The 24,598-nt window shown below is 39.3% G+C and overlaps 1 protein-coding gene and 1 long non-coding RNA gene across 4 annotated transcripts in view; one reads left to right on the top strand and one right to left on the bottom strand.

The window, feature by feature from the left end:
- Positions 1-24,598, bottom strand: part of LOC142099309 (uncharacterized) — a 151,603-nt gene that overhangs the window by 37,969 nt on the left and 89,036 nt on the right. The window lies entirely within an intron of this gene.
- Positions 1-24,598, top strand: part of LOC142099302 (complement factor H-related protein 2-like) — a 51,963-nt gene that overhangs the window by 21,672 nt on the left and 5,693 nt on the right. For 2 of the 3 annotated variants that reach the window (XM_075182628.1, XM_075182627.1), the window contains exons 6-8: positions 987-1,037; positions 9,105-9,302; positions 16,080-16,265. In XM_075182628.1, coding sequence (XP_075038729.1) covers positions 987-1,037; positions 9,105-9,302; positions 16,080-16,265 — 435 coding nt within the window. The remainder of the gene's footprint in view (positions 1-986; positions 1,038-9,104; positions 9,303-16,079; positions 16,266-24,598) is intronic. The other variant, XM_075182629.1, reaches the window with a different exon arrangement.

Here is a 24,598-nt window from a genome sequence, read left to right as displayed (position 1 = left end):
CAACTGGTGCAAGAGATCTTGATGTATTAAAAAAACAAAGTAAAAAAATAATATTTTTATTTAAAAAGGGTGTGCACCGCCTCCCAACAGCATAACCAACCCTTGTGCTGTTTGGGGGGGAAAAGAGCAATTTTTTTTCTTTACATTTTTTTATTTATTTTAGTTGTGCATGATACACTTGCACACTGCCCATAAGGCAGATAAAGATGCGTGTTTGTGCATTTTGCACAATATTCTAAGTTGCACGGATCTAAGGATCCGTGCTACTCTAAATACTGTGTAAATTACGGGATGCAATTTACACTTGCTATTTCAGTGTAAATTGCATCCGACTCTGAGGGTGCAAATTAGTTTATTATTTTTCATGTAAGCAAAACACTGGCTGCTTTTTTGACTTCTCCTCCTTCACTTCACACTCCCGCCTTCAGGACTTCGCCCACACTGTTCCACACCATTGGAACTCACTGCCCTACTGTATTTGTGTGGACTTTCTATGAACTGGTTATAGTATGTGGGGACAGTAGTAAGTAACTGTTTAAATATTAGCTAGAAAAAATATATATATAAATGTAATGGATCACATACACAGAGGCGTATGTTTAAAACCTCTTTTTTGAATGGTTAAGTGGATAAAATCGATAACTGTTCTAGTCATGGTAACAGAATAAAGCTTCTTACACTAAACTTTCTCTATTAAATTCCCTTTTTTGTCTTCTGTGTTCATTGTCTCTTGATGTGGTTCTTGCAACGAAACAAGATTTTTTCTTTAAGCACCATTGGAGATGTTGATCGTGCCCCGGTCTGTATCATCCGTGGACTAAATGATCACTTTCTCAATTACAGTGGACTGCAGGAGCGTGTACTAGCAATATGGGTGTATGTTCTTTCTAGGGTAACATGGAAATGGTAGGAACCATTCTGAACCTGTCCTATACATTGATCTGGTTTGTAACACAGTTGATTTTTTTGTTTTGTCTTTGAACTAGGTCAGAACAAGATATCAAGCACTCTGACAGTAGTGGTGAACACAGATCAAGGTGAGAACAATAACTAATTTTGTTTAGTCTTTTAATACTCTTTTTATTCAAAATGTGTCAGGTGGGATTAGGAATGCAATATATGCCTAATTTTATCAATTTAAAGGATTTTATTTTACTAACATATATAGAGAAAATAGTCTTACTTACTACCCCAGGGGTCCTTATCGCATTACCATACCTCTAGCCCTCCCTTTAAAGTCAAGTGAAGTTGACCTATGTACATGCTGCCACTTGTAGTGACACAATTATGTACATTAAATGGTGTCCGCGTCAGGAAACATTAAGTGTTGCCATGTCAGAATAAAAATATTATTGCATGCAGTTGGAGCTATCAAGCCAATCAGAAGCAGGTCTAAACAATGCAGTGATTTACCTGGTGAATTTATGGCATAATTGCAGTGAGTTTAACTAAACAGCAGGCAGGATAGGTGTTTTAAAATCGACACGTCACCAGAGATTGGATTTCAGGCTCTCAAAATCGCAGTTTAATACATATGGCGACTTGGCACATAATATCACTGTAGATCTCTAGCGATCTACAGCAATTTAAAATCGATGAAAAAATCATACTTTGATTAATTTACCCCCTGGTCCTTATTCAGGAAATCCATTTTAGTATTTAGCGGCTGCCAAAAAATGCTAAGTAAATTGTGCCCTGCTTCATTCCTAGCTATGGAAGAAAGGGAACTCCATATGTGATGTTCAGGAAAATATATTCCAAGGTTTATAATATGGGAAAAAGGTGTCTATTGTTAGTGTACAATGTATAATGTCTGTTACTAATATTAGATGCTGTTTTCTAAAAACTATACTAACATTTCATATCAATAAAAAGTTATTATGAACATTTGCACAAGAACGTTAACATCAGTGGACCTCACTATATCTCAAAGGCACCTCTATCCCAATATTTTTTGAAATGGGTCGATCTCCCAGAGCAGTAAAGTATGTCACAAATACAAAAAGAAAATATCTGTTGTGGAAGAACAATTATTAGGTCCGCATTAATATCTTAAAAATGTCATACTTCATTTTAATCCTTTAAAATCCTCCAACCTACCTAAATCTGGATTAACATTATACAAAATTAGAGAGTGAAATATTCAAGATTAGTAAAGTGAATTAAACAGCTTGAAAGAATAACCTACAGGGATCTGTGACTAAACAGAGTTAGCATGAACTATTTTCCTATATTCATATTCATGACACCATTTTCATTGTATATTCTTGTCTTAATATTGAAAGGGATGCCCTTTCTTTTCTGTTTTAATGGGAAACAAATGTTTATCCCTTCAAACAGGATGGGGGACAATATCAATATTGTTTCCTAATATTCCAAAATGTTATATTATATTGTGTTATGACATTTTTTATTTCTTGCTTGACTAAAAATTTCACACCGTACCACTGTCACCTTATAATGTCTTTACCAATCTTGTTTCCAGTTCTTCATCACATCAATATTTATCCAGTGCAACATTGATTTATTAGACCTTGGTTATTTAACCAGTAAACGTTAGCACTAAATATTGTTTCCAATTTTGCTCAGGTAGCACTTATGTATTGCAAAACGCATTCATCTTCCTATGGGGTCTATTTAACAAACTGTGATAGCCCAATAATATGGAGAAAGCAGAATGACTACCTCAGGTCTTTTCCTTATTCATCAAAGGATTAACATACATTCATAACTTATAGAACAATTGAAATCTATTTTTAAATGGCGGACATCTTGGTAATAAGGTTGCAACATTGTAGTACTTAAACAAATATAGCTGCATAGCAATAATTTAGTAATACCTAAATAAAATTTAAGACAATATTAGGTGCTAATAATATAATATAGCTACTGTTAAGAACACTGGTTTAATGACCAAGGAATGTTAAATTGGTGTTGCACTAAATACATACTGATGTTATAAAGAATCTGAAACAAGGTTGGGAAAGACATTAATAGGTGATAGTGGTACGGTGTAACATTTTCAGTCGATAATGAAATAAACATTTCATAACACAATACAATATTCAGATCAATTCCTCTAGAATGTAAACTCTCCCGGACAGGGCCATATCTACCTTGTGCCTCAAATCTGTCTACTGTCCATCTCCATTGTATGTCCTTATTATATCTTTTGCTACATTCTTTGTGAGTCCCTACAGTTTGATTCACACTCATCTGTGCTACTTATTCATAACTGCCTTGTGTATTTGTGATTTTGCTTACTATATTACTTATATCTCTATCTGTATTTGTATGATTATCTGGCGCCACAGATTTCCTAATAATAAATGTTAGAATAATAGAAAACTATACTGATACAGTCTCCCTTCCTGTTTAGAGGGATAATACACACAATTACATGAAAACAGTGTAGTAAGGAAATAAACAATAACCACAATCTCAGGAGCCAAATGGCTATTTATCTGCCACTCCCACATGTAATCTGCTGAAATTGCTATATGCGTGAAATGCAAGAAGAATTATATATAAATAGGGGAGCATGATAAATTTACCACATAGTTTATTAAATACAAATTGTATAAAACACAATATTTAATATATACATAAAATATAATCACCAATAATTCAATCAATCTGGATTGATATAAGGCAGCCATGTATTTATCTCAACATATGATGTTCCTTAATACAATAATCAGTACTGTATTGGCATATAATAGAATCCTCATACTAATATTAGTGTTTGTCAAAAATAAATTACATATGATGCATATCTCAAAAATCCAATGGTCCTATCAAGACCACCTCAGCGTGATTGGATAGTTCATAGAACCAGAATCATGTATAACCACATCCAAATGGGCACAGATGAAATATATGCAAAGTTTAACTTCAAACTCCCGTTATTCTATCAGAATAACCTCAGTGATATTATTCGATCTAGGCTACCAGAGTCATATTAGCCACATCAATGGGGCATCTATTGAGGGGAGAAATTTCCTATGATAGCGTCTCAATTAGAGTACTCGGATATCCAAATACGAACATCAATTAGGACACCAACATGTAGCCACTGTTTGTGTATTTTTGATGTAACTTATCTTTATCCGAATAGTCCTATGAACTTCCGTCCTATAGAATGTCCATTTGGTCTGAGTAGTTTGTTTGAATAACTCCACGGGGAGCAGTCAATATAGAATAGGTTGCCAACCAAATTTCCGGATATGATGTTTCTGATGCATTTCTCCGTCTGAACTGACGGTTTCATCAGAGGTAAGTAAAATCTATAGAAGCGCTGCTCCTTATAACGGGTCTACTATTCAGGATTGTCCAATCAATTTCCTATTCTCACTAATGAGATAAAAAAAGACCCAATTGGATGTGATCAGTCCATCATCATTATCTCGCTATGCTGACCCATAGATAGACAGTTCATAGTTGTCAGCCAAATGATCCTAGGGGGTAAATTTATCATACTCCGATTTGTACAAATCGCCGGAAATTTGGCGTGTTGACAGCTAAAATTTAAAGCGACGCTGCCTTGTAAAGGGAACTAATACCCAATTCTTGATATTATCCCACAGCTGGGATATAAAAGTAACCAAATACATAGATACAAAGGTCCGAGATGTGTAGCAGAAGATAAAAAGAAATATAAAAATAAAAATAAAAAATTAACAAATTCACAAATTAATATAGAGTCCTTTTTAAATCAGCACAAGGCTTAAATAGAACCAAACAGAAGATATAACAGGTAATATTATATATCATAATCGTGAAATTGCATAATTTTTTTTTAATATATTTTTCAGCTCCAAAGTTTCATTCAGACCAAAAGGTGACAGCGTTTTAAGTTTAAAGATCTAGAATGCTTCACCTTTACATAGGTAGTTAAATCAATCACCTCCTCTTTTTGTATTTTCAATCTGTTCTATAACCTTAACCTCTAACATCTTTCAAATTACCATTTTGACATCTATTAATATGTTCAGAAAGCATGTGTGTCTTTACACCCTTTATAATATTGCACCGATGTTCAAGAAATCTTAAATATAATGGTTTGTCCTGCATATTGTATACCACATCCACAATGGACAAAGTATATTACATAGTTAGATCTAAAGTTTAATTAATTCATAATAACAAATTTCTCTTTAGAGACAAATGAAATAAAATCCTTTGCTCCATGATCCACTGATTTACATGTTATGTATCGTGTTCTTCCACATTTGTAGAAGGTAGTTTGGATGATTTGAAAGGATTAAAATGACATTTTTAAAGGTATAACTGTGAACCTAATAAGAGTTCCTCCATTACAGTGATATTTTATTATTTTGTATTTGTGAAAAAGTACAAAGATTGCAAAGTGTGACCAAGAATTATTTGTTATAGCAAAAATGTTTAATATTGGTCATGGATAGGATTTTTTTTACTGAAACCCAGACCCCTAATTGGGTTGAGTTTCTTTCTTAACAATTGTTGGGATTACACACCTTACCAGATGTTCAGAGAAAATATCATCCTTTATTCACACCAACATCATCTATATACATTTTTTTTATCTCCCCATACTTCTGACAGTTGCAGTCATTGGCTAATTGCTCAAAAACATGGTCCAATCATGCCTCTTTTGGCTTTAACGTTCTGTATAATCCATGATACTCCTGCCTCACTATTTTAGAATCAAGGAATCCCTTTAAATGATTACTCTGTGATAGACAAAATTTGTACAACGTTGACAGAGTACTTTTCTCTTAGCCATGAATCATTCCAAGATTATGGTATCATGTTAGAAGAGCATAAGACACTTAGAAGGATTTTTATATCTGAAGATAGTCATATAACACGTCTCTCAAACATATTAAAAAACAGGCTTGTCATTTTGTAGAATGCACTAAATAAATGAAAGCTAGAATCTGATTGGTTGCTATAGGCAACATCTCCACTTTTTCAAAACCACAGTTTAGTAAATATAACCCTAGGGGGTAAATGTATGAAAGTCCGGTTTTTTCAACTCGCCGGAAATCGGCGACTTTGCAGCTAAAATTTAAAGCGGCGATAGTTTGTAAAGGCAAACTTAAATAAGGACAAAGTACATGCTTAACTGATATTTACACCTCAACTGCAGTAAATGCCAACAACATGGTTTGATAGCCTATGGTCATTAGTGCTTTCTGAGAGAGAGGCATTCAGTGTAATAGAAAAGTGACTGCTTTCCTGACACATTTATATTTTGCAACAGTTAAGAGATATTGAGGGGCTATGCAGAACCACATTTGGACTGCCTCACCAGAATCAGGACAGTTAGCAGACTGTCCTGCTCTCACCTACCTGTTTTTTTAGTTTTCAATACCTGCTGCTGCTTCTGTATTATGCTAAGTGGCTGCTTGTCTGGATCCTGGCAAAAGGGATCGGTATATGAAATATGGAAAGTTTAGCAATGAGTGAGCAATTTAAGTCTCACTACCCCTATCTTGCCCCAAAGTTAAATAAATAGCATCCATGTTTAAGGATCTGGCCTTCCTACCTACAACAAGCCCCAACATTAAATTAATAGCAGTCCCATTTATTAAATAAACCTATTTGCCTTCAAACCTCCACAAGATTAAATAATTTTTTTCTCATTTAATAAATAGTCCACCTTCATCATCAGCTATTTATACAGCGCCACTAATTCTGCAGAGAACTCACTCAAATTAGTCCCTGCCCCATTGGAGCTTACAATCAGAAACACAGACTAGGGTCAATTTGATAGCAGCCAATTAACCTACTAGTAGGTTTTTGGAATGTGGGAGGAAACTGGAGTGCCCAGAGGAAACCCACGCAAAGATGGGAAGAACATATAAACTCAACACAGATAAGGCCATGGTCGAGAATTGAACTCATGACCCCATAGCTGTGAGACAGAAGTGCTAACCACTAAGTCACCATGCTGACCACAAACATTCAATTAATAGCCCCCAAACCACCCAAGCATTAATCAAATAGTCCCTCACCCAATCTTAAATAAATAGGCACGACCATGGCCCCACTATTAAATGAAATAATTACCACCATCAAACAAATTGCTCCCACCAGTAAATGAATACATCCACGCACAGTGGGGAAGAGAGAACAGGAACAGACCTGTATGATCCGCTGCCACATGCTGAATTGTGACTGGTTCCGGTGGAAGGAATCATTCTCTTAATTAGTCCATCACTTAGGCCAGAGGGGAAGTTTCCGAACAAATGGAACCTGAACTAAGTGTGCACTTGAAAGGAGCAAGCATTTATTCATCCATACCAATATAGTCATGGCCAAAAGTTTTGAGAATGACACAAGTATTGGTTTTTACAAAGTTTGCTGCTTCAGTGTTTTTAGACCTTTTTGTTAGAAGTTGCTATGTTATACAGAAGTAAAATTACAAGCATTTCATAAGTGTCAAAGACTTTTATTGACAATTGCATTAAGTTTATACAAAGAGTCAATATTTGCAGTGTTGACCCTTCTTTTTGAAGACCTCTGCAATTCGCCCTGGCATTTTGTCAATCAACTTCTGGGCCACATACTGATTGATGGCCAACTCATTCTTGCCTAATCAATGCTTGGAGTTTATCAGAATTTGTGGGTTTTTGTTTGTCCGCCCGCCTCTTGAGGATTGACCACAAGTCCTCAATAGGATTAAGGTCTGGGGAGTTTACTGGCCCTTGACCCAAAATTTGGATGTTGTGATCCCCGAGCCACTTAGTTATCACTTTTGCCTTATGGCGAGGTGCTCCAATATGCTGGAAAAGGCATTGTTCGTCACCAAACTGTTTTTGGATGGTTGGGAGAAGTTGCTCTTGGAGGATGTTTTGGTACCATTCATTATTCATGGTTGTGCTCCTTGACAAAATTGTGAGTGAGACCACTCTCTTGGCTGAGAAGCAACCCCACACATGAATGGTCTCAGGATGCCTTACTGTTGGCATGACACAGGGCTGATGGTACAGCTCACCTATCTTTCTCCAGGCAAGCGTTTTTCCAGATGCCCCAAACAGTCTGAAAGGAGATTCATCAGAGAAAATTACTTACCCCCAGTCCCCAGCAGTCCAATCACTGTGCCTTTAGCAGAATATCAGTCTGTCCCTGATGTTTTTCCTGGAGAGAAGTGGCTTCTTTGCTCTCCTTCTTGACACCAGGCCATCCTCCAAAAATCTTCACTTCACTGTGCATGCAGATACACTCACACCTGCCTGATGCCATTCCTGCGCAAGCTCTGCACTGGTGGTGCCCCGTTCCTGCAGCTGAATCAACTTTAGGAGATGGTCTTGGTACTTGCTGGATGTTCTTGGGCGTCCTGAAGCCTTCTTCACAACTATTCAACCTCTCTCCTTGAAGTTCTTGATGATCCGATAAATGTTTGATTTAGGTGCAATCTTACTAACATCCCTGCCTGTGAAACCCTTTTTGTGCAAAGCAATGATGACTGCACGTGTTTCATTGCAGATAACCATTTTTAACAGAGGAAGAACATTGATTTCAAGCACCACCCTCCTTTTATAGCTTCCAGTCTGTTATTCTAATGCAATCAGCATGACAGAGCGATCTCCAGCCTTGTCATAGTCAACACTCTATGTTAACGAGAGAATCACTGACCTAATGACAGCTGGTCCTTTTGTGGCAGGGCTAAAATGCAGTGTAAATGTTGTTTTTGGGATAATGTTCATTGTCATGGCCAAGATGGACTTTGAAATTAATTACAATTCAGGCAGCAGACTTTGAAAAATAATATTTGTGTCATTCTCAAAACTTTTGGCCATGACTGTATAACTGAACACTATTGCATTTTTTTCTTCATTCTTATGGGAGCATATTTAATTTGGCAAGAGGTGGCACAATGTGTCTCTGGAACAGTCCAAGGAGGTGTGCAAAAAATGATTAGAGATTTCTTACCATAATATGCAGAAATATTGGCCTCCGAACATCAAATAGATTGTTGATTACTGATTATTAGCGTTTTTTTCTATTATGTCATTCAATAAATGTTTAGTACGATGGCACTTAGGGCATTTGCTTTTCTGCTGAAAATAAATAGTAAATTATAAATTATTAACATAATTTTTCCACTGAAATTTCAGAGTTATGTATTATAAATGATAATCAACTTAAAGGAAATAATACCAGACTAATAAAGAAATATGAAAATAGAAAGTATGCAAAACATGGTGAGATCTTGGAATTTGAGTGTTTACCGGAGTATGAGATGTCTGATCCTAAACTGTTAAGAAGAATATGTACTAGTGGAGTTTTGCTTTACCCCAAATGTGTCAAAATGAGTAAGTATAATCTACTTAAATGTAAATATCAGCTAATAATAATGATATATGTTAATTTTTGTTTCTTTTCATTCTTAATCCTAGATAACACTATAGCAAACACAGTTGTTCACATTTGGACAGATGATATGTTGAGCAGAGGATGCCTTGTTTTGCCTTCTTGTCTTTTTCTGCCACTTCGCATTCTATCTTCACTTCCCAGTCTCTTGTGTTGCATATTCCTAGTCTTATTTATGCCTTTTAATTATAAGCAAAGTATATGCTTGATGTATTTTTACACCTAAGCAAAAGTAAATGCCTCCCGCATGATTTGATAGCTTTCAGTGATAAGTGCTTTGAGAGAAAGAGAATCATTTAGTGAGGTAGGGAATTGCATGAAGTTGTAAAGTGCTTTCACTTTTTTTGTTTAAGTGTAACATGGTTATAGTTTGTTAGTTGCACAACATAACCCACTTATTTTATCTAAAGCCACTAACAGTCCTTGTTCTCAAAAAGTAAAGAACAGTATACAACTCCTCCATCATTGTGTCTTCATCATAATTTTTTGCCATCTTATAATATATTTTAAAAACAAACCTGGGATAAAAAAGGTCAAAGTGCTAAAGTTTTAGCAAAGTTTATGTCATTACAGCTGTATGCATGGGCTACACCAACTCCTGTACTAAGCATATAATAGGATACAATAGGATCATCAGTGTTACCCAGAAGGCAGAACCCTCAAATATTCAAATATTACAAAGCATCAAAGACAACAAGAATTTTTTAAAGTAGGTGGGCAATTCTGAGAATTTATTTGAAGGTTTAAGCAGGGCCGGATTAACCATAGGGCTAACTGGGCTACAGCCCAGGGGCCTATGGCATCCAGGGGGCCCTTGAAAGTGCTCAGCAGCAGTATTGATCGGTCGGGGGCAGGGGCGCTTTCACTGTGATCCTTCTCCGGCGCGCTGTAGTCTCCTTACTGAGGAGATCTCGTGAATCTCACTCTCATGAGATCTCCTCAGTAAAGAGCGTACAGCGCGCCGGGGAAGGAGGTAAGTGCCTGGGGAGGGGGGGGGCAGCTCGGATCACGGAGGGGGGGCCCTCACGGGGGAATGGAGGCCCCCTTAGCCCAGGGGCCTCCATTCCCTTAATCCAGCCCTGTGTTTAAGCCACAAGGATGAGAATGAAAACTGTTGGTTTCTCATCTGGTAGATTATATATTATTATATAAATGTGAAATAAGATGGGGTTTTGGAAGAGTGGGTATTAATTCCAGACAGTGTTACTGGCAGATGTATTGACAGATGTCTATAGAATTATAACAAATGTCAGCCGATGTGAATAAGGTGGTTAACCCACACATAGTCACTTAACCAGATGTTGCTTTATTGTACAGGATACAGATATGGGTGGGGTACTAAATTGTGGCTTACTGAAAAACAACAGTACTTACCACGACTCGCGGATCCCGAAACTCTGATGGCAGACATGCTGACATTGACGACTGTTTGAAAAACTGAAGTGCCACCATTTCAACGCATTAAGATCCCGGCTCCCAGAATGACGTCAGTTTCCACAGCGACAGTGTGATTGCAGCTGTTAAAGGGGCGATGCAAGGACGGACATGCTGTACAATGTCCATGACTTAGTAAAAGCATTGTACAGCACGCACGTTCTTAAATCATACAACAGCAACAACAACAATGACCAGCTAGGTATCCTGGGAGTAACAGGTATAAGTAGAGAGACACCCAGGTGCAAGAGATAATTGGTACAACAAGATAACCCCTAGTGATGAAGGAAAGGCACAATAGCAGCACCTCTGGTGATCAGAGGCACTGCAGATAATACATAAAAGTCCAAGGTCCAGGAAGCAGGAAAAGTCAATGCAAGCAGCATGTAATGTAGAGGGCTGGAGGCAGATCCTGACTTCTACACTGCAATTACCTAAATGTCAAGTTAAAATTCAGGAACCTTTACATGATCACTCATACCACCTTACATATGTGAAATAGCAAACAAAGTCAGTGAGTCAGTGTTGTTGCATTATCACATAACAGTCAGCTACATTTCTGGCAGCTGCATTGCCACAGACTAAAGCTATCCCGGGTGGAGAGCACGTCATTCACCTTCCTACCCCATAGCTATGTTCCAAGGCTAATGTTAAAAAGTTTCAATGCTCATGTGCCAGTTTTATGACTCTTGAGTGTCAAGCAGGGACCATGAACTTGAGAAGATTTTATTGGGGCAATTAAAAGGAAATTGCTTATTGGGAACTTCCAAGATTTTTATAAGCGAGTTGCTTTACCGACAAACAAATCCATTCTGTGCTTTGCATACATCCTAAAATTAATTGGTATAGTGTATTTGAAACTGTATCAAGATGCAAAGAGTCTGGTAAGAATGACTACAAAAAGTTTTCTACTGTTACCAGGGGCAGCCTTGGCCTGTGGATAAATGCCACCCAGCCCAGTCTATAGTGTACTGCTTGAGCCAGAACAACTCCCCCCTCCTCCACCATCTCATACCTTGCTTTGGTGTCCTGCGGAGAAAGGCGTCAAAGGGCAACTCCACACTGCTGCTTACACAGCTCCATTTGAGCAGGAAGAAGAGATGCAGAGAGCATGTGACATCATCAGTGGGAGTCACCAGCTGGGCCCAGTCTTCCTTCCTCCATATGGATGTGCTGCAGTGTGATTGGCTTCTAAAGACCAGTGGCTGGTAAAATCCAAAGGGAATTAAAATATATGATATGGTGAGGATTGGGTGGGACCAATGTGTGACAAGGGTGGGCTTGGAAAGGCACAATGTGAGACAAGTTGATGGTTGAGCGAATTATGGATTGCTCTCTGTATTTTATAATGGTCACTAGGATGCTCTCTGTATTGAATAGAGGTCATTAAGCTACTCTCTGTATTATCTATCGTTCATTAAGATGCACTCCGTATTTTATAGAGGTCATTAGGGTGCTTTCTGTAAGTCACAAAAATGCTCTCTGTATTGCCAAAAAATCAATTTAATCTCTCTGCAGTGCAAAGTAGTCACTAGTCTGCTCTGTTTATTGCATAGTTGTAACTAGAAAGGTGTATGTACTGCTTAGAGGTCACTAGACTGTTCGCTGTATTGTATATATGTAACTAGAATGCTCTCTTTTTTAATTTCTAGTCAGGTCAAAATGGTAGGTGTTGTGTTTGCTTATAACTCTTTAACAGAACAATTTTTATATTTTGTATGTTCTCCCTGTGTTTGCGTGGGTTTCCTCCGCGTGCTCCGGTTTCCTCCCACACTAAAAAAATATACTAGTAGTTAATTGACTGCTATCAAAATTGACCCTAGTCTTTCTCTCTCTCTGTCTGTGTGTGTGTGTATGTGTGTGTGTGTGTATGTTAGGGAACTTAGACTGTAAGCTCCAATGGGGCAGAGACTGATGTGAATGAGTTCTCTGTACAGCGCTGCGGAATTAGTGGCGCTATATAAATAACTGATGAGGATGTTGATGATATTTTATTGGCTATAAACACTCTTATGTTAGACAAACCATGTGTTCATGGCCATTTTTCCATTGCAGCATTCTGGTAGAAGAGCTTTGGCCACTGCTTTGTGTTTACCACCTGTGCAAAATGTTACTAGCCCCTCCCCTTACTGTTACACTGCCCCTAAGGCCCTTCTGCAGAAACTTAACTCCCCAATCATTCCTGCATAATTTGACTAGTGATGTCATTAATGTACTCAAAGCTCTAGCTCTAATGAGAATGTTACACATGACAGTGCTAGTGTGATAGATCACAGATTAGAGGATAATGGTGGACATCATCCAACATATTGATGTTATGAAAATATGAGACCTTTTTGGCCTACGTTTAGACCGGAAATTGAAAGTAATGTTGAGTGATTCTCGCAATGCAGACAAATAATTTCCCTTTCTAGTTATGTGGGAAAAATGGCAAAGTGATTGTATCTTTTATCTGATGGAAGAAGCAGATTGTGCCAAAATATACAACCTCTCATAACAGCAAATTAGCTTCAGCCATGGAGACAGAGTACCATTCCAAACAGACAGATTTAGCCATCCATTTGGATACTATATCAACCCATACAAGTCTCTTCTGATATTTTGTTTGTAGATCTCTTGCTTTACCCTATAGGAGTTAATAATGCTTCCTGTGGTTTTGCATGGGAGATGCTCCCATACATGTCATGTTTTATAATAATAATTGAGTATTTAATGTTAGGATATAGTGTTGTTAGTGGGGTTTGTGTACCACACTAACCTTCCCAAACATTTTTGAACATGGTAAGGGTAAAGATATTATTCTGAGTTTCTAAGGATTTATGTATTTTACAATAGGTTGCACATCAAAATAATCAGGATGTACAAATATATTCAACTTTACTTAGATTCATTATTAAGATAAAGTTTCATTTGATAGATAAAATGTACGAATTATACATATGTATAATAAATTAAAATCAATAAAATGAAATTAATTTAAAGTTTACTTGCAAGTGCAATAATGCAAAAATTATAGTCCTTAGTCTCTTCCAAAAATGAAATAGTTCCTTCTGGTTTTTGTTTTTTTAATAAGCTGCATTTTGAGATATAGACATTGTTTTCAATTAAAATGGATACATTGGATAAAAGAAAAGAGAGAGGTCTAATAGTGTTACCATTTAAAAAATAAACCTATTTCTCTCCCACAAACAGCCCCTCATACACACACATAATATAAATACACTGGCCCCTCACACATACATAATATACATACACTGGCCCCTCACACACACATATTATATTAATATAAAGGGTGCCTCTTTTAATTTTGACGTAAGAGGTGTCAGGATTGAGGCAGCGGGTCATGTGAGGGAATAGATAATGAGCACGTGTCATGGGGAATATCAAAGAAAAGATAGTGAGTGTTGTAAGGGTATTGTTGGCTGAGGTGGGGCCGTGTGGGAAACAGACTTCTAACTCACATGCCCTCCCTCTGCCCAGCACCTTCACACATGCCCCCTCTGCCCAGCACCTTTAGCCACACATGCCCCCCTGTGCCAGAGCAGCTTCCATCACATATACCCCCTGTGCCAGCACTGATTCCATCACACATGCCCACTGTGCCAGCGCTGTTTCCATCACACATGCCCCCTGTGCCAGCGCAGCTTCCATCACACATGCCCCCTGTGCCAGCGCAGCTTCCATCACACATGCCCCCTGTGCCAGCGCTGCTTCCATCACACATGCCCCCTGTGCCAGCACTGCTTCCATCACACATGCCCCCTGTGCCAGCACTGCTTCCATCACACATGCCCCCTGTGCCAGCGCTGCTTCCATCACACATGCCCCCTGTGCCAGCGCAGCTTCCATCACACATGCCCCCTCACACAGACACTAGCACTCCTTCTTACCTTTTTCTACACGAATACAACCAGGAACCGAAAGAAATGCTGCAGCTCCTGCACGGCTAACATAGACTTTCAGCAGCCCGCCTTCACTGTGTGTACCATGTGACCGCTGCGATCACATGACCCTGTGATGTCATATTGACGAGCCAGGGTACCGATGCTGAAGGAGATCTAGCTACTACCCAGCCCCTACTCCTAGCTCTAACACTGTGCCCCTCACCCGATTCGCGGCAACCCCCGCCAAAACCCCCCAATCCGATTTTTTTTTCTCCCTTGTCCTCCCCATCTGGGCCCCAAGAGAGCCGCTAGGCCCTAGGTAGGTGCCTAGGTTGCCTAGTGGTAAATCCAGCCCTGAGTGGAAGGGTGGTTCCTCCTCCGTCTCTCTGCAGTTACAGATGACGCCTCTGCTTATCTGAATCTGGTCTTTACTTGTTGCTAACTGCACTCATACCATGCCAACCATTCAGCAAATGAACAGTACAGGTTGCAACAAGGAGAGACTTGTGATTAGTACTTCCGCTCATACTTCTTCTTCCCCTGGATACATGTAAAAGGAACGGAGGAGCCACAGGAAAAGCAAATGCACAGAGGAGCCCCTGGCACCAACTAAGAGAATGGGGCATTTCAGTAAAATAGTTTTCTAAGCATATGGTGCAGTCTAAAGTGAAGTCGACCATTTGGGTTTACTGCTTCAAGCAGAAAGAGTACAGCATATTTAAAATGCTCATTTTCCGTAGTTCATCTTGCTGTAACTGAAAAATTATATGATAATTTTAGCACTCAAATCTTTATTAACACTCAAGTACACCCTATATTGACACTGCCAGAGAAGAATTATCCAGGCTTTGTCTTGCCACCTTGCCAGAGTTATTTATTGTGTCTGGCAATATTCAGAAAAACTAAATAAATTGTGTACCACAGTATTGGATAGCTCAGTTAAAACAAAAACATTAATATTGTGTGACAGAAGCACTGGGAAAGCAATAAATGACAAATCTATATGTCCCATGCTTTCTGTCTTTTGTGCTTGAGAACCAAAGGGGGATTGTTTGTGTGTGGTAAGGAGCTTCCCAAAGAGTGTTTTCAGCTCCATGAAAAGCTGATATAAGGGCCCATGGGGTTGGGAATGGAGAGAGAGGACATTCTTTATTCATAAGGCCCATTTTGTGTTTTCCAACCAGCTAGCAAGTTGTTGGTAATCAGGAGTTGTTTATGTTTTGTTTATTTTGTTGCTGTGGCTACTTAAACCAAAGCACTGGACTGGTAACCTCAACCTGATCTTGTGACAATTGCTTATGTAGTGTTCAGAAGCTTTTTCATGTACTCAACTTTTTTTTTATTTTTTGTTAGTAGATGTCTTGTTTACTATGGTGGTTAATGATATTTTTTTTTCTCCAGAAAGCAAACCTTGTGGCCAACCACCCATAATACTGCATGGAGAATTTACAGGAATTATACCTATAACAGATGCTTATAATTCAGGCTCATTTGTGAAGTACCAGTGTCCACAATTGTTTAAACTTGAAGGTCATCAACGTATCAAATGCCAGAATGGAGTTTGGGAGGATCCACCTGTTTGTCTTGGTACATGCCTACAGTAGCTGTTATTTCTTTGTAGTTCTTGCTTAACTTTTGTAAATGTAACTAACTACTTTATCAGCAAAGTATTCTCTTAATATTGTCAACCTTATATTTTCAGAAAACAGTAAAAAAAAGGTAAAACTATATTCACAATTCTATCTCTTGCTTCCTTCTATAAACCCATGAGCATTTCCAATAAATTGTGACAGAAGGGACAATGCATGCATGCTTATCATTTGTAACCAACCCCACTTATTTGAAGACTAGGTGCCTGGTTAATTAAATAGCTGGGTATGATACGATTTTCCGATACTGAGCCTTACTAGATCATTTTCTATGTGTAAGTATGTTTATAATGTGTAATGTACAAGGAGATGGCAAAGGCTGCAAGGTATTAGGTTTTTTGTATTTTTTCATCCATCTTAGCAATCTTATCATCACATATAGCAAAGCATGAGCATAGTGGAGGCCCAGAAGCTGTAGGGAAACAGGCGTGATCTGCTCCTTAAACCGGTACCGGCCCAGAGAGCGTGTCTTCAGGCCACGTGTCAACCTCTTTCTAATGTTGAGGTGATCCGTCGCTATCAGCTACCACCTCATGTCATCATGGATACGCTCACATTATGCAGAGTGATCGAGAGCATTTGCGCAGCATCCCAGCAGTAATACCATTGCTGAAAATCTCTTGGCGTTATTGCTTTTCTGTGCGTCTTGATATTTCCAGACCATAGTGGGTGTCACAGCAGGAATGTCCCAAGCCACATTCAGTCCGGTGCTGAAGGTTGTGCAGGGGGCTATCCTGTTGCACATCTGGTGATTTACATATCTACCACTCTATAAGGAGCCCCTGTGCCCGTAATGTGGCAGTTTTTAAACCACAGCCAGCTTTCTGCCGGTATAGGGGCAGTAAAGGTACACATGTAGTCCTGGACCCGTTGGGTGGAAATGCTTCTATTTATTCAAATAGATAGTTTTCTTATTTTGTCTTTCGGGCCATGCATAAAGGTTGCCACCTGTGGGAAATTTTCAGATAAAAATGTTGCAATGTATACAATCATTTACAAAAAACTTGTACAGACATACATATAGCTAGAAATGTATTGGCCCTAGAGGTCAAAGAATAATAACAGTGTCATGGTAGGAATGATTATGTCTAAGATTTTAATGTTAGTAACGATGTTGATCTGTCATACCTTGGGCAATGATTTTAATGTTCAAATTTACAAAGACGAGTACTAGGTATGCAGAGCAAAATATATTCATTTTGCTCCCACAAAGAAATCTTTTTTAAACAGTTTTGTTTACTTCAGTCACGTTCGTCTAATTGTAGCCACAACATTGACCTGCATTGTGATTAGGGGTATGCACCGGCCACTTTTTGTGTTTTGGGTTTTAAGTTTTGGGTTCTGATTAGCTTTAGGTTTTGGGTTCTGATTGGTTTTGCCAAAACACCCCACTCAAGGTTTTGGTTCTGATTTAGGGTTTTGGGTTCTGATTTTTTTTTTAAAAAGCATAAAAAGTGCTAAAATCCATATTTTTTTTTTTCACTAATACACTATTATTAACCTCAATAACATTCATTTCCACTTATTTCCAGTCTATTCTGAACACCTGACACCTCACAATATTGTTTTTAGGCCAAAAGGTTGCACCGAGGTAGCTGGATGTCTAAGCTAAGCGACACAAGTGGACGGCACAAACACGTGGCCCATCTAGGAGTGGCACTGCAGTGGCAGACAGGATGGCAGTTTCAAAAGCTAGGCCCCAAAGAGCACATAATGCCAAAAAAAGAGGTGCAAGATGGAATTGTCCTTGGGCCCTCCCACCCACCCTTTTGTTGGTTAAATAGGACATGCGCACTTTAACAAACATTCATTTCAGCGACAGGGCCTACAAAACTGTGGCTGAAATGATTGGTTTGTTTGGGCCCCCACACAAAAAAAGCTATTCATCTCTCCCTGTACAAACTAAACTGGCTCTACTGAGGCAAGATGTCGTCCTCATCCTCATCCTCTGATTCCTCGCCCCCTTCAGTGTGTACTTCCTCATCCTCACACATTATCAATTCGTCCCCGCTAAACTCCACAATCACCGGTCCCTCTGTAGTCTCTGGAGGCCATTGCTGTTCTTGATTGAAGAAGTGATAATTCATTTTTATGAACATCGTCTTCTCAACATTTTGCGGAAGCAACCTCCTTCACCGCTCACTGACCAGGTTCCCCGCTGCACTAAAAACTCTTTTGGAGTACACACTGGAGGGGGGACAACTCAGGTAAAATATAGCCAGTTTGTACAGGGGCTTCCAAACTGCCTTTTTTTCCTGCCAGTAAAAGTAAGGACTGTCTGGCATGTCTACTTGGATGGTGTCAGCAAAGTAATCCTCCACCATTTTTTCAATGGTGACAGCATCCAATGCAGCGACAGTAGACATGTCAGCAATGGTTGGCAGGTCCTTCAGTCTGGACCAGATGTTGTCTGCATCCCCGCCTGCGGGTAGTTTAGGAAATCTCAGCTGTTTCCTCGCAGCCACAGGTGTGGAAGAAAATGATATTTTTTTGACTGCAGGAACAGTGAACGTAGTTAAATATAGCAGTACTAATTTTTTTTGACTGGAGGAACAGTGAACATAGTTAAATATTGCAGTACTAATTTTTTTATACTGCAGGAACAGTGAACGTAGTTAAATATTGCAGTACTAATTTTTTTATACTGCAGGAACAGTGAACGTAGTTAAATATTGCAGTACAAATTCCTTTATACTGCAGGAACAGTGAACGTAGTTAGATATTGCAGTACTAAATTTTTTATGCTGCAGGAACAGTGAACGTAGTTATATATTGCAGTAGTATTTTTTGTATACTGCAGGAACAGTGAACGTAGTTAGATATTGCAGTAGAAATTCCTTTTTACTGCAGGAACAGTGAATGTAGTTAGATATTGCAGTAGTATTTTTTTTATACTGCAGGAACAGTGAACGTAGTTAGATATTGCAGTACTAATTTTTTTATACTGCAGGAACAGTGAACGTAGTTATATATTGCAGTAGTATTTTTTTTATACTGCAGGAACAGTGAACGTAGTTAGATATTGCAGTACTAATTTTTTTATACTGCAGGAACAGTGAACATAGTTATATATTGCAGTAGTATTTTTTTTATACTGCAGGAACAGTGAACGTAGTTATATATTGCAGTAGAAATTCCTTTTTACTGCAGGAACAGTGAACGTAGTTAGATATTGCAGTAGAAATTCCTTTTTACTGCAAGAACAGTGAACGTAGTTAGATATTGCAGTAGTATTTTTTTTATACTGCAGGAACAGTGAACGTAGTTATATATTGCAGTAGTATTTTTTTTATACTGCAGGAAAAGTGAACGTAGTTAGATATTGCAGTACTAATTTTTTTATACTGAAGGAACAGTGAACGTAGTTATATATAATTTTTTTATAACAATGGACTTAGCAGGACAGAGCACAGGACACAGCACCACTGGACTCAGCAGGACAGAGCACTGGACAAAGCACCACTGGACTCAGCAGGACAGAGCACAGCACACAGCACCACTGGACTCAGCAGGACAGAGCACAGGACAAAGCACCACTGGACTCAGCAGGACAGAGCACAGGACAAAGCACCACTGGACTCAGCAGGACAGAGCACAGGACAAAGCACCACTGGACTCAGCAGGACAGAGCACAGGACAAAGCACCACTGGACTCAGCAGGACAGAGCACAGGACACAGCACCACTAACAAAACCCAACCTCCCGCTTCCCTTATCAATGCCCGAGTGAAGATGGCGACGGCAAGCAGGGAATTTATAGAATCCGAGTATCGCGAGATCCGATGGCGGGATTTGGACTCAGAGCCTCGTTTTCAGTGTTTCTCAGCGGCGGAATTACCCGAACAGTGCTCGGATCACCCTCGGATCCGCACTGTTCGGGTGGGCTCGGATTGCGAAAATCCGAACCCGCTCATCGTTAATTGTGATGTCCTCGCATATTCTGTATTTTGCTGGGAGAGCTGCCGGTTATTAGAATGCAGCCACTCTTCCACCAACTGGACCAGCACTTCCACCTCCCGAGCTGTGAAAATTGACTACCTCCAGTTCAAGGCTGAAGCGGAGGAACCAGAGGCCTGATTTGTGCCTTATTGCTGTGGCTCGGCCATTTTTCTAAACAGGAGTAAAAAGCAGTCATTAGTAAAAAGTATTAAATGCCCTGTAAACTGTCTCACATATGACCTGTACTCACCAATCAGTTTCCAGAGAAAATATATATGCCAAAGAAGTTCTGAGCTCCTACTAACAATTTCTGAACTCCTACTAACTCCTACAATCATGTGATCAAAAATGACAAAACGGCAGGGCTGAATGATTGTCTCACAAGCTGTTATATAGTGTATGCAGGTGCATAGTCCTCCGATTGCCTATGTATGAATGTCTAGATGTTGTCACTCCCTTAATTGCTGGATACAGTGGATTATTGTGATTAATTGACAGTTGAAAGTCAGACATTATACATATGGTATTGAAAGGATTCGCCACTGACGTGCATATGTCCATATGTCCACTGAGGACCAATAAGTGAGGAGAATGTTGAAAGTCTTATTCACTTGCAAACATGCGGGTAGCAACATTCTCGAGGGCTGAGCTAGGGGTAGTTACAGCAATTATGGACCGTTTCTTTGGACCTGCAGCTTGGTACATAAGCAACAAGCAAAAAATAATGCCTACAGGGCTGTTCACAGGTATTTGAAACTAGAATTTAACCGCAGTCACAGTTGCCCAACTGTAGAATCGCTGAAGTGACCTGCATAGGAGGCAGCCAGAGCTTCTGCCAGATCTCTGGGGTAAAGTTGCTAGGCGTAAGTTTTCAATTGATCTCAATTATTTGTTTTTAAAAATAAGAATACTGTTATATCTGGCCCATTACAAAGCTATATGGCTTATAATAACATTCATTGTACAAAGTAAAAGACCTGCTATATAATAATGATGTTTTTGATTCAGTATGTGATTAATATAAACCTCCCAAGTCAAGTCCATATTAAAGTAGTGTAGAGGTATGTTTATTTGTCAAATGATGGTCCATGTGTTGTATTGGATATTTCACATTGCAACCAACCTAACGTAATCTGGATGTCTCTATGTATGTGTAAGACAGCGTTTATAAATAAACATTTATAAATAAATGAGTGTGTCGTTTGAACAGAATGTCTCAGCATCTGCTGCCACCTACACCGAAGACGTTAGGTGGCTAAGGAAAAGTCCATGGAGGAGGCCCAGAAGAAGGATGGCCAGGAGTCTGTGGAGGTCCAGGAATCTGAGGAGTCCCAGGAGGATGATGGTCAGGAGGCTGAGGAGGGCCAGAAGGAGAAGGGCTAGGCAGTGGCGCACGCAGGGGGGGTTTCTGAGTCTCTAGAAGCCCCCCCCCTGCGCTAACTAAGTGGCCACTATTGTATACAGCACCGCCGCAGACGCTTCTTAGACAGCGCCGCGGCTGCTGTATAGGACAGCGCTGGCGAAACGGGGGGGGGGGACAATCCTCCGTGCGCCGCTGCTAGGGAGTCAAGGAAGCTGAGGAGGAGGAGGGGGGTCATGAAGTGGACGATCTAATTTTTTCGCCACTTTTCATTTCCCCAATCAGCACAAGGATTGAAGGAGACACATGTTTTAAAATGTTTTATTTTCCTTTTTTTTCAGCTGACAAAGAAATTCCAACATTGCAAGCCACCCAGACCCAGTTTACATCACCCATCCCCATTTTCCTTATCACATCCTTATTTTCTATTGCCCACAACAATGTTCAAACCCCCCACCCCATGTTTATATATATATATATATATATATATATATATATATATATAAACATTTATTGAAAGTAGATGTTCAACTTATGGAGAGCTACTTCGCCAATTATGAATATTGGTTTAATTGCTTTTTTCAGTTATCCTCGAAAGTTTAATATAAAAGTTGTTTGTTTAAAAAAAGTGTATGTGTGTTTTATTTATGTAAAAAAGTACATTAATACCAAATTGTAAGGACATTTGGAACATAACACAATATCTGAAATACATTTGTCCGATTTGACTGGGTATTAATTACAACACATTTTTAATAATAATGAAGTATGTGATGAGGGTAGCAGAGGTAAAAAAAAACGTGTAGTAACTTGTCCCCTATTACTGTGAGAAAATATGTACATTTTGTCTGGGTGATAATAGTTTCCTTTCTTCACACAGTATATGTTAGCACAGCCATTATTCCATTATCCCCACATAGTATGTGCCAGAACAGCCATTCTCCCAGTATCATCATATATGCTTTTTACATACTATACAATATCATACAAACAGCATACATACAGAATCATAGAATTAAAAATGAATGAGCAGGTTTGTTATTAAATTTTGATATTAACTCAGATAATAAAACATGAGTCTAAGGATTATTAATGTATGTATTATTATGTATTATTACCAATGTATGGATTTAATGTAATTGCAGACCTATGCATTCCACTGCCAATTGGCAATACAAATGCATATTGTACTCAAACGTACATGTGCCGGTGCATTAGCTAGAGGCGCAAAGAAAAACACAATGCTACGTGCACCAGTTTTTACATCACATAAGTGACTTTACTACCGTATTCATCAAGCAACCTATCTTCAGATTTACTCCTTGTTGAATTCCGGTTTGCATATAATCCCTTTACGTGCATTTTAAAACAAACGCACATTGCATTCAGTATGCATCCCTTCATGAATCAGGCTCTAGGTGCAAGGCAGATTTGGTAACTTAAGGCCTGCAGTGCTGTCTGGCTAGTATTTGAATTACCGGTAGGTTGTAGATGGTCTTCTTCTCAACAAGTAAAATGATTTACTGGGATGTCACTTTTGGACTTTAGCTTCTTCAGAGAGCTCAAGCCCACCCTTATTCCCTGCAGTACCAGCTGGCATAGCAAAAACCTTTGCTTGGGTTGCATAGCTGATCAACTAGCCCTGAGACAGATGCAAATATCAAAAAGTAGAAAATGTCATTGCAACTGCAACAGAAATCTAAGCAAATCTCTGATACTGTATGAAACCTTACTGGTACTGTGCAGAGCCGTAATGAGGCCGGTGCAGCCGGTGCCACTGCCCCGGGCGCAGCCCCAAGGGGGCGCAGTGGCCGCCCGCACCGACCTCTGTGTGAGCACTGAAAAAAAAATTGAAAAAAAAAAAAACAGACCTCAGATTCAGACTGGCGGCCGGCACCCGGCCCCTCCTACTTTTTAACTCTGCCCTCTGTCCCTGCAGCATCAGAGGTCATGATGCTGCTGGGAGCAGAGGAGCAGAGAGAAAGACACCGTTCCACTGGCACTCTACTTACTGGCACCCCTCCCACATGGACAGCAGTAAACGTTTGGGGTCGGACTGGACTAGGGGCAGTAGGTGATAATATCAAATGCTCCCAACATTTTCTATTTGTCACCACATTTTACCTACACATTACATAATTCTAAAATGTATCAGAATTTCGGTTTTAGAACATAGAGGACAAAAGAGGGACAGGGATTAAAAACAGAGTTTTGTACCCAAAACCATTAGTGTGGTGAATGCTATTTCCATTTCAGTCATTTGAAAACGGTGCCGCAGTTTTGCTGGTCTTTAGTTTCTTCTGACCTATGTGCAAGAAAACCTCTCATTGCAAACATGACCAGTTCCCGTTTTTTGGGGTTAGCGGGCAACGCTGGGTGTGACTAGAAATAGGTCAGCAGCACTGGTTGGTTATCTGAGTGAGAGTTAAAAAGGTGATTGTGGCAGCTGTGGCTTTAACTTTGTCATCTTCATCATCATTGTACAGAACATCTTGATGGATTTATTTTCAGGTATTTATTATTAGTTTAATGAAGCTAATTATTGTAGTATTGGACTTAATCAGAAAACCTGAGAAAATTGTACCCCTGCAGTTTTTTTTACGCATGTTCCTCTTCTCTCACCTGTATGGGAGCACCCCCATATTCTGTATCTGAGAACTGCCCCCCAGAGCATTTCCAGGATTGTGGGCCCAATTTGAAATGTTGAAATGTGCAAAAACATCACTTTAAAGTCCATCTTAATAGAACGTAAGGACCATGAACTTCATTAAGTTATTCAATTAACTTCTTGTGTTAGTAACATGTGTAAGTAACGTACATTTTAAGAATTTTATTCCAAACAAAGCTAAAAATGCAATTTTCTGCAAAATGTGCAACAAGAAGGATACTCATGAGACCCACTGAATGACCGGTCTGATGCCTATTGTCAGCTACCTCCAAAGACATGCAAAACTAAACCTGTCTGTGGGGGGG

Source organism: Mixophyes fleayi, chromosome 8 (genome assembly GCF_038048845.1).
Source record: "Mixophyes fleayi isolate aMixFle1 chromosome 8, aMixFle1.hap1, whole genome shotgun sequence".
Classification (NCBI taxonomy): Eukaryota; Metazoa; Chordata; class Amphibia; order Anura; family Limnodynastidae; genus Mixophyes; species Mixophyes fleayi.
This window is presented reverse-complemented; position numbering and strand designations above follow the sequence as displayed.